This window comes from Branchiostoma floridae, unplaced genomic scaffold, assembly GCF_000003815.2.
Source record: "Branchiostoma floridae strain S238N-H82 unplaced genomic scaffold, Bfl_VNyyK Sc7u5tJ_1489, whole genome shotgun sequence".
NCBI classification, from domain to species: domain Eukaryota; kingdom Metazoa; phylum Chordata; class Leptocardii; order Amphioxiformes; family Branchiostomatidae; genus Branchiostoma; species Branchiostoma floridae.
Window position 1 is genome coordinate 158,138 of NW_023365728.1, and position 11,592 is coordinate 169,729.

At 49.6% G+C, this 11,592-nt stretch overlaps 1 protein-coding gene and 1 long non-coding RNA gene across 2 annotated transcripts; both read right to left on the bottom strand.

The window, feature by feature from the left end:
* Positions 1-5,017: 5,017 nt before the first annotated feature.
* LOC118407815 lies at positions 5,018-6,819 on the bottom strand. The gene is made up of 3 exons (XR_004830202.1): positions 6,025-6,819; positions 5,373-5,506; positions 5,018-5,080 (listed from the first exon to the last, which is right to left on the bottom strand). It is a non-coding gene; the product is annotated as an uncharacterized LOC118407815 (long non-coding RNA).
* An 886-nt stretch (positions 6,820-7,705) lies between these two features.
* Positions 7,706-10,364, bottom strand: LOC118407814 (monocarboxylate transporter 10-like). Its single transcript, XM_035808345.1, has 2 exons — positions 9,800-10,364; positions 7,706-8,395 (listed from the first exon to the last, which is right to left on the bottom strand). Exons 1-2 carry the CDS (start codon positions 10,170-10,172, stop codon positions 7,740-7,742), a joined length of 1,029 nt encoding a protein of 342 aa, XP_035664238.1. The 5' UTR covers positions 10,173-10,364; the 3' UTR covers positions 7,706-7,739.
* Positions 10,365-11,592: the final 1,228 nt, after the last annotated feature.

The following is an 11,592-nucleotide window of genomic DNA, read 5'->3' on the forward strand; positions in this document are numbered from 1 at the left end:
CGGCTTACTCCTCTGATTTGTTCCATTTCTACGATTTTTCCAGCGATCCGGAGTCTGGTAGAGACTAGCAGATGCCGGCAAGGCCGCCCGGTTTGGCCGCAAGGCGCTCTCGGGACTAGGCTTCTGTTGTTCTGGCTAAACTAAACTGTGTGTTTATTGTTTATCACCTGACAGTTCTGTTGATGTACGGGTCTCGGCTAAGCCCGAGCGGAACGGACAGGGAAACATCGCAGTAAGAGCCTCCTGTGCAGGCCTTCTAGGGATGGTGGTTTTATTTTGAAAAGCACTATCAATAAATTTCTAGGAATTTAAAAAAAAATAAAAATCACCGCGTCCTTATGCTGGGGAGATATTCTAGGGTGGCATATAAGATCATATGATGATGATGATATAAGGTCTCCTCTGCCCATGTGTTAAACATCCCGAGTCATCGTTCCCTCAAATGTAAACGCGGCGCTCCAAGAAGGCTGCGGATGAGGCTATGCAGACCCACTTGTCTCCAAGCAGATGTCAGGTGGAGGACTGTTAGGGTTTTATGACACAGGATTCTATCACTGCCGAAGAGAACGTTGTTGTTATGTTACAATAACTCTCGTGTCATGGATGCACTTGGATGCACTCGTGTCATGGATCACACAGCCTTGTCTTGTTTGGATAATTGACCCTGACCGTGAGTTATGTACGAACCCTCCCCACACTAAAAGTGGCCCAGCTGACCGCGAGTTCTAAGAAACGAACCATCCCCTCACTCCGAGCTCAGCTCGCGCGAGCTGAAAACACGAACATCCATCTCTCCGTGGCGGGTAAACATGTTGTTGCCGAACTTCGGCGTGTGTGTGGATAACATGTTGTTATATTATTAGTGGCTTGTGTAGTTTACTGTTTATATAGTGGCGTGTTGTTATAATGATAGCGGCTTGTGCAGTGAGTAACGTGTTGTTATATTATAATAGGGCTGACCAGCCGACCCTGCCTACTGCTGCGGCCTGCAGGACGTTCCCTCCATCGGGCTGTGACGGCATAGAAACATTACATCATCACCGCCAATGTCAAGGACAACGCTTCAGGGGATATGCAAAGTATGCACCTGATATGTTGCCATAGCAACGCATGGCGACTCCATTTGCCGCTGGAAAATTGTACAAATTGTCAAAAATAACATCTCAGAGAAGTTTAATGATATTATTAACAACCCATGGGAGTACTTCGGAGGGGGATGTTACCGAATCTCATGGCCAATTATTAATCTCCAAGCAGATCCTACAGTAGCATGAGATAGTATCAAAAGCTGCCAGAGGAGTGAAGCCGGCCAAGGAGTGTGTTTGGCTACTGGGGTAAATGGACACCTCTTGGCTAACTATACTCTTTGGCCAGTTTGGTACTATCATATGACATCATAGGATCTGCTTGGAGATTAGCCAATCATCACCCTTTTGCTGCATGATGGTGATGATGTTTTGTACGATCCACCATCTCATCGGTTAGTGACGTCATCCCGGATGGCCTTCAAGTCGTTGATGTGCGAAACTAGAGATCAGCAGATTTTCCCGGGCGGGAAGTAGGTCATGGGTTATCACCGACTTAGCCTGGTATCCAGCCGTAATATAGCTTCCGAGTCTCTTCTCTCCTTTCAATTGCCAAAGAGGAGAGAAGAGACTCGGAAGCTTTATTACGGCTGGATACCGGGCTATCACCGACTTACACTACACTGCGGTATTCAACCTCATTTTTACGAATTTATGCGAATCTTAGGTGAATCTTAGGTATTATACACTACGAAAGTTTACAGAATATGATCCTTGCTGTAAGTAAACGTTATGGCCCTATGTTTTTCCCAGCTGTTGACAAAGGTCATGGCTAATTCACACGACCTTGCCGCATGGTCGTCACGTCTTCTCGTGTCAACAAGGCCACATAGGTCTCACGTCTTCACATGTCAACAAGGACACATAGGCGTCACGTCTTTAGCATGTAAACAGGGCCACATAGGGTGAGTCCAACTTTTGTGTTGGATATTACAGTGGATAAACTAGTTCAATACTAAAGGCCACATAGGAGTCATGTCTTTACATGTCCACAAGGCCACATAGGCGTCAAGTCTTTAGCATGTCAACAAGGACAAGTAGGCGTCACGTCTTCAGCATTTTAACAAGGCCACATAGGCCAACTATGGAGCGAGAACCACGTGCTTGTCATCATTCGATTCACAATGTCTATTTTGCCGTGACGCTGAGAGGTCCGCAATATCCGCTGGACAGTGAAGGTAACCGTTATCACCACCATGTTGCATATCGTCCATTCACAAGTTCTCACATAATGACTCAGGTTCAGGTTCAGGTCCGGACCTGATCCTCTGGTTTTATGACACAGGATACTATCACTGCTGAAGAGAACGTTCTTGATATGTTACAATAACTCCCCTATCATGGGTGCACTTCAGAATCGAACATCCATTTCTCAGTGGCGGTAAACATGTTGTTGCCAAGCCGCGGCGTTTGTGTGGATAACATGTTGTTATGATATTAGCGGCTTGTGCAGTGAGTAACGTGTTGTTATATTATAATAGGGCTGCCTATACTTCTCAGAGAAGTTTAATGATATTTAAAATCAACCGCCCATGGGAAGACTTCGGAGGGGGGATGTTACCGAATGTCGTGGCCAATTATCAATCTCCAAGCAGATCCTACGGTTGCATGAGATAGTATCAAAAGCTGGCAGAGGAGTGAAGCCGGCCTTTGAGTGTGTTTCACTGCAAGGCAAATGTACACCTCTTGGCTGACTACACTCCTTGGCCAGTTTGGTGCTATCTTATGACATCATAGGATCTGCTTGGAGATTAGCCAATCATTACCCTTTTGCTGAATGATTTCTTCGATCCATCATCTCATCGGTTAGTGACGTCATCATGGATGGCCTTCAAGTCGTTGATGTGCGAAACTTGAGATCAGCAGATTTTCCCGGGCGGGAAGTAGGTCATGGGTTATACCGACTCGGGGCACTACATTGTGGTATTCAAGCTCATTTTTACGAATTCATGCGAATCTTTCTTAGATTCTTACGGAATATACAAGTTTTGCAGAGTACATACGATTCTTATTGTAAATTGTGCCCCTATGTTTTCCTCAGCTGTTGACAGAGGTCACGGCTAAATCACACGACCTTGCCACATGGGCGTCACGTCTTCTCCTGTCAACAAGGCCACATAGGTCTCACGTCTTCACATGTCAACAAGGGCACATAGGCGTCACGTCTTTAGCATGCAAACAGGGCCACATAGGGTGATTCCAATTTTTGTGTTGGATATTACAGTTAAACTAGTTCAATATCATAGGCCACATAGGAGTCATGTCTATGTCAACAAGGCCACATAAGTTAGGCGTCACGTCTTCAGCATGTCAACAAGGCCACATAGGCCAACTATGGAGTGAGAACCACGTGCTTGTCATCATTCCATTCACAATGTCTATTTTGCCGTGACGCCGTCGATACGGAGGTTTGCTGCGTTTTAAAAAGAAGTTATAACGCACATAGTTGTTTTCATTGTTTTTATTATTCTGAGGACCCTCATGGATATTGAATAAGAAAAATGATAACAGCATGCCAAGTAGACCGCTACTATGGCTTCTAGAGGTTCGAGAGTACTCTCCAAGCAGAGGTTAGGCTCCGGCTTCCTTCGGGCGTCTATTCAAAATGTTTTTCTCAGGCGTTCTGTCTGTCCTATTATTGGCTGCCGGACAGAATACCTGATAGAGTGAAACAAAAAGAACAACAAAACGCATGAACGACCCCCCAACCGACGCCCCTAACCTCTGCTTGGAGAGTAATTCCGGAGTCCCAAAGTTTCGTAAAAGACCTTAAATAATTTCCATCCATATTTCACCACTGTCGTCCCTGGAGAGCACCGCGGGGAATGTTGGAACCAGCAGCAGCAGAATGGTCGTGTCGTGTTCGATGCTTCTCTCCAAGCAGAGGTCAGGTAAGGTCCGGCTGGGTTTGGACGTTATTTTTAATAGGCGGTTTAGTCAGGCTTTCTATTTTGTAAGAAAGTCACAGGTTGGCTTTGCGACATTAAGAAACCCTGACAAAGTAGAAAGCCCGACAATAACGCCTGGGATACGTCCAAAACCAGCCGGAGCCTAACCTCTACTTCGTAGATCGGTAGATAGAGTCATGACGTTAGTACGCTAGAGAGTTAGCCAGCCGGAACAATCATTTCCTCACTCCGTATGTCGTGTGCTGTTCCCTAGCCGGCTGTACTCCTCTGACCGGCATACTCTTCTATTTGTTCCATTTCTATGGTTTTCCCAGCGACCTATGTAGTCTGGTAGACACTAAGCCCGGTGGAATAGGACGGTACTCGTGCCAGGCTACAGCAGGCCTGTGAGGACACAGGACAATGTGTGGTGTGATCTCTTATGAGCAAAAGGTACTTTGTGGAATTATGTGAATTATGCGAAATTTGCAAATATCCCACATCGCATTGCACGGTGAGACATGAACTCCCCTCCCCCACCACTCCCATACCGCACCCCTCTCCCCTGCAGTTGCCAGGCAAGTGGAATCCATTCAGTGGCGATGAGTCGTTCACACATCGCTCTGTAACATTGCATGTTGTTGTATGGAAGCGCTCCCAGCGATCAGTTGGAGAAGCACAACCATTTCTTCTTTTGACGCACCACCCTCGTAAGGCAATAATGAATTGCTTATCTGGATTATATGGCTGACATCCACGCTTTGAACTCTTTTTCTGTCCAGAGAGTTTTTCCCGCTCTCATCAGTTATGGGGTTCCAGAGAATGTAATCCAAACAGTAATTCAACATGGCCTAACCCAATGTCCGAGTATTGCACATGCCCCTGGTTTGTACAGTGAAGCTACACAGACGATACTTTATCGTAAATCAGGATCATATCCTCCTCCGTGTTGTATATATGCATGACGCTCCCGGCATCCAACGCGAACTCGCCGTCAAGGTCCGTACACTGCGTCCCTACACTTTTCCTGGCGGGATGATCGGTAGGTGGCGCCTTTGTATCAGCAGCAAGAGCTTTTTCTTCACCCGGGACGTTAGCAGCATCATTCTAGTTTTGAGAAAAGATAAGGGACATAAACATTGGAAGAATGAATAAATGGATGGATTATTGAATGGATCATTCACATCACAGAACACTTAGCATAACATATGCACTGTGTAGCTTACAAACATAAACAAAGCATTATAAACGCCGATGAAAGTTAGACATTCAGGTAATAAGATACGCCAAGGCAAAAGCACTGGATATGATTTTGGAAACGGTCAGACGTTTCAAACAACATCTGTTATCTTTCGTCAAAGGCTTATTTTCCTAACAGGAAAGATAAAAACCGACTCACCTGTTTCTCGCCCCCCTCCCCCGCGGAGAACCTGCCCAGCGACACCAGAAACAGGATGCACGTGCCGACGATGGGCGGCGCGCCTGCGTAGAAGAACGCCGCGTTGTAGGACCCTGTGTAGTCGTAGATCCACCCTGAAGCCAGTGAAGGCAGGAAAAAACGAACAAGTCACGCCACTGTGCTTATCTCTTTTCACAACGTGCGCTGCGACCTTCCCTCCTCTGATATCCAAGGGCGCCATAGGGAGGACTTTACAGGAAAAACAATGTAAGTCCATTTGTATATCCTTATAGTTTGCCACTCAATATTGGACCACCCTGCCGAAGCTGTAGGGCTCTGAGGCTTTACCGTACACATGTATCTATGACTGAAGTCCCAGCGGCGCCCGACCGTGAGTGGCACGGAGGCCAGGACCAGCAGGAGCCGAGGCTGTAGGGCTGATATGGCCGTGTATGGCCGTATATCTATGGCCGTATATGGCCGTATATGACAGTATATCTAAGACTGACCTGCCAGCGGCGGCCCCATCGTGAGCGGCACCGAAGCCAGGCCCAGCAGGAAGCCGGAGCTGTAGGGCTGATACGGCCGTATATCTATGGCCGTATATGGCCGTATACTAGTATCTATGCCTGTATGGCTGATGATGTCTAACCTGCCAGCGGCGGCCCCACCGTGAGCGGTACGGAAGCCAGGCCCAGCAGAAAGCCGATGGCCTGCGAAGCGTCCTCCGGCCCCACAAGGTCGAAGGCGATGGGGCCGATCAGCGCCACGAAGCAGCCGTCGAACACGCCGAGTACCAGGACCGCGCACACCAGCGCGTAGTAGTGCCGCAACACGGGCAGGAGGGTCGTCACGATACCTGGGGAGATACACACTAGTCAAACACGCCGAGCACGAGAACGGCGCACACTAGCGCGTAGTAGTGCCGCAACACGGGCAGGAGGGTCGTCACGATACCTGGGGAGATACAGACTAGTCAAACACGCCGAGCACGAGAACGGCGCACACCAGCGCGTAGTAGTGCCGCAAAACGGGCAGCAGGGTCGTCACGATACCTGGGGAGATGCACAGTAGTTAAACACGCCGAGCACGAGAACGGCGCACACTAGCGCGTAGTAGTGCCGCAACACGGGCAGCAGGGTCGTCACGATACCTGGGGAGATACACACTAGTTAAACACGCCGAGCACGAGAACGGCGCACACTAGCGCGTAGTAGTGCCGCAACACGGGCAGGAGGGTCGTCACGATACCTGGGGAGATACACGTACAGTAGTGAGGTAGGGCTGATAACACGCCGAGCACGAGAACGGCGCACACCAGCGCGTAGTAGTGCCGCAAAACGGGCAGGAGCGTCGTCACGATACCTGGGGAGATACACACTAGTTAAACACGCCGAGCACGAGAACGGCGCACACTAGCGCGTAGTAGTGCCGCAAACGGGCAGGAGCGTCGTCACGATACCTGGGGAGATGCATATTGATTAGCACAGTCAGCGATGTGTGAAAAACGGAAAACACTGCCACACACTTTCCCTATGACTGTCCTTGGTGCTGAACGGCCTTCCCTTCCCTGAACTGTTTCATTAGGTTGGTAAGTCACTGGATAACAGAGTTCTCTGCACACAACAACCAAGAGTTTTATTCAAGACCGACGTTGCAGTGTCTGTCACGTTCCTCATGGCAATTCGGAATAATTCTTAAGGCCTTAAAAGATATCTTGTATTCAAATCGTAGTACTTCTATTCCCCGAAGTACTGAGGCGAGGAGATCTAACTCTTTTAGTACAATTGTCAACACAATCAGATATTACCCATCCCTGTTCTTCAGAAATTGACGATTTTTAAGCGACCTACCGATGACGAGGAAAGAGAGTTGCTGCAGCATAATCCTATTGACGCATGCGCAGTCCGAGACCTTGCCGAACACCAGCCGGCCGACCCCCGAGGCGGCGCCCATGTACGTCACCAGGGCCGCGCCGTTCGCCTTGGGCATCACGTGGCGCACATAGTTCACCTGTGGGGATATAGGGTCATGGCGGTTATAGGTACATGTACGTCACCAGGGCCGCGCCGTTAGCCTTGGGCATCACGTGACGGACATAGTTCACCTGTATGGAGATAGGGACATGTCGGATATAGGTACATGGTGGTTATAGGTACATGGCGGACATAGGTATATGGTGGATATAGTTCACCTACGGGGATATAGGGACATGGCGGAGATAGCCACATGGCGGATATAGGGACAAGGCGGACATAGTTCACCTTTGCGGACATAGGCGCATGGCGGATATGGGTACATGGCGGATATGGGTACATGGCGGATATAGGTACATGGTCATCATTAGCGTAAATGTAAAATGTAACGTTACTTGTATTCCCTAGTACAAATGTAGAAGAAAAGTCGAAAATCTCCAGTACTTACTATGTGTACGTACGGCACGAAGTATCCAAACAGCGCGAAAGGAACACCTATGGCCCAAATAACGTATCTTCTGTTCCGCCATATTCTCAAGTTCAGGTGCTTTTTGACCTTCTCCACGAATGTTCTTCTTCTGTTGTTCCCTGCAGTCCCGTTCTCCAACGCCCGGGGGCGCTTCTCCAGTAGCGGCGCGTACGCGCAGGCGCACAGCACCAGAGTGCCCACCAGCCCGCTGAGCGCGCGGAATGTCGGGAAGAGTCCGAGTTCCCTGAGCATGAAGCGGAGCAGTATCGGCAGCACCATGGTGAACAGGCTGCTGCCGAACGTCACCAGGCCGTTCACCAGACCCATCCGCCTGTGGAAGTAGTGCCCGAGGATGACCAGGGAGGGGGTGTAGGCGAGAGACGAACCCAGCCCCACCAGCACCCCGTAGGTGAGATACAGCTGCTGCAGGTGGGACACGGCGGAGCTGGACAGCATTCCGATAAACGCCACCACTCCCCCCGCCACGGCCGTGGGTCTGCAGCCGAACTGGTCCGTCAGCACGCTGGCCAGGGTCGAGCAGAAAAACGTCACTCCTATGGCTGTAGAACCCACCCAAGCTGCAGAACAACACAAAACACAACTCAACATGTGATCTACTCGGTCACATGCAGCCGAACTGGTCCGTCAGTACACTGGCGAGGGTTGAGCAGAAGAACTTCACTCCTACGGCTGTAGATCCCACCCAAGCTGCAACAACACAAAACACAGCTCAACATGTGATCTACTATAGCTGTAGATCCTACCCAAGCTGGGGAACACAAAACACAAACGTTAACGTCACACCGATAGCTGTGGAGCCTACTAATGCTGAGGACAACATGTGACCAACTCAGTAGGTGCGCTAACCTACCTATAGGCATAGAGCCCACCCAATCTGAGGAACAGAGAACACAAGAATTTATCTTTACCAGATAGCCTATGTCGCCCCCCGTCTCGGTACAATCATAAAACACTATCTAGGTTTGCCGTATGAGGCAAGATAATCTCCAATATATAATGTTTCTCATAGTCACTCCTATGCTTACATGGCAGCATTAGAGACCTAAAGCGGGTGCCAACTGTGTCAGGAAATTGCCCAGGGTTTGCGAATTCCCTTTCTGACGTGCCGCCCCGTGCGACGCATTTGCGTATAAAGCCCAGATAAGCAGGTTATTGGAAATCAACGTGAAAAAAGAAAGACGTAAAAAGCTTAAGGTTGAAGATCTCAACGAGACATGCACCGTAATAAAAGGATATTCACTTATGATACTTTCAAGTGACATATTGCGCCGATTGCTGCCGGTTTGGCCTCAGGATGTTTTCTCCAGCTTGTTTTGGATACTTTGAGGTGTTTTTATGGGATTTCTATCCGTTCTGGTTTTCTCTATGTATACCAGTGACAGGCAATCAAAACGAAAACCTGGCATATTATGATTGAAATGAAAGTCAAAACAAACGTCTGGAAACCGTCCAAAACAAGCCGAGCCTAACACAATACATCGATGACACCATACTAATCACCGTATACATGCCCCTTTGCACACTGGCGTGAATATTGGGGTAAAAAATGTACCTATTACAATTTTCCCGCCACTGAGGAGATACGTATGATGCATGCCACCAAGACAAAGTCTTACACAGCGCTTATTCCAATTTTCCTACCAACGTTGCAGGAGACATCTCACCTCACCTCACCGGTCCCATAGCCTCACCGGCCGTAGGGGCAGCAATGCCATCAACACATCTACACTAGAACAGATTGACACCGTAAAGTCATAAACCATAACCCCATGTCGTGTACCTGTCTGGAAAGCGTCTGACCCCGGGAAGGCCTGTATGTGAACTATCATCTATGTACATGTATCATAGTGTATGTACATGACAAACTCTTACATATGGGTTTTAATGTGTACCTGTCTGGAATGCGTACCGGGCCTGCACCTGATGATACTGTACATAAACCACTAACACATGCCGCGTACCTGTCTGGAAAGCGTCTGACCCCGGGAAGGCCTCCAGCAGCGCCACGAACAGAACCCCGGACGTGTTGAGCAGCCCGAAGATCGTCCCGTTGGTCCACATGGCGGCCAGACACACGGCCCAGCCGTACCCGCCTTCGGGAGGCCCGCGCTGTGCCCCCGACGGGCTCCGATCAGCGGCCCGGTCCGGCACATCAGTGGCCCATCCGTACCCGCCTTCGGGAGGCCCGCGCTGTGCCCCCGACGGGCTCCGGTCAGCGGCCCGGTCCGGCACATCAGCGGCCCAGCCGTACCCGCCTTCGGGAGGAACCCGCTGTGCCCCCGACGGTCTCCGGCTAGCGGCCCGGTCCGGCAAATCAGCGGCCCGGTCCGACATCAAGAGCTAACAGTACCAGGCAGACTGACTGCCATGGCTATGGCCCCGGGGAAAACAATTTGAGTGTTTGGCATAAATGCCGCGAGCTGGCTCTCTTGACCAATTCTGCCTATTTTGCCGAAGTCTGCGATTCGTCCCCGTCAGAAGGCCTGGTAGAGGCTATACCTACTCCCGTACGCCCGTAAGAAGGCCTGGTGGCGCCCGTAAGAAGGCCTGGTGGAGGCTACATACTCGATCCCGCACGTCCGTGTAAGAAGGCCTGGTGGAGGCTAATCAGGTTACAGGCATCACTGACCCACAGTAGAAGCCCCTCCTCTCCGGTTAGCTCAGTGAAACAATTGACGCACCGCGGCCCGACCCGTCCTGTGTTATGTTAGCTGCTTATGTTACTGACAAGTCGCTGTACAATAAGAATAACCCTGGAGCAATGCCAAGATCACATTCGGCCCAACATATCACATTCGGTCCTGCATACCGCCCGTATGCCCTGCCGCATTCACAGCTTACACAAGCGCACTTCCCAGGAAACGCCCCCGTATCCGATATATACACGCCTCCCAAACACAGAACGTTATCGACAAAATTAGAAAATATCGATGATGACAGCCGGCGATCAATACGCGCGGTTGCCGCATTGGGAAGAGCATGACGCAACATACCAATCGGATTGTACCATGTCAACACGGGAGGGGGGTGATGAATACAGAACTACTAATGAATCGTTCTTTATCTATTTACAGCCATGACCTCAATGTTTCACTCATGACCTCAATGAAAAGCGGCCAGCAGGACGATTTGAGCTTTCATGAATAAATAAAGGTACAAATTAATCTCCAAGCAGACGAACCGTTGGCACGGCAACATGCAAAACAGTATCCAACTGGCTTCAGTCCATGTATTTCATCATCATGTCGCTGTTGGATAGTCTCCAAGCAGACCCTACGGTACCTTGGAGATAATATCAAAGCTGGCAAAGGAGTATAGCCGGCCAAAGGCAGTCAAACGGGCACCCGGTGCCGCTATACCAAGTCCCTTGCCAGCTTTGATACTATTTCTAAGGCACCGTAGGGTCTGCTTGGAGACTAGCTGTTGGAAACTGTTTGGCTCTTTGATGCCGCCGGTAGATCTGATTGGACCTTACTTTGAATATCTTGAATATAATACACAAACCTAAACCCTTTCCCTGACGCCAAGACGGGCTCGATCATGCCAAGCAGTGGTAATTACTCTCCAAGCAGAGAAGTAATAGTAATTACCCTTCCCATGCTCGAAGGGTAATTACTCTGCTTGGAGAGTAATTACCCTTCGAGCATGGTTTTAAAACAAAGTCATTATTATAGGGCTTATTCACGTGACGTCATCACCCCTTGCTCCCGTGCGCCGCCATCTTGGGGTCCATGCGCTACACAGTACAGCGACT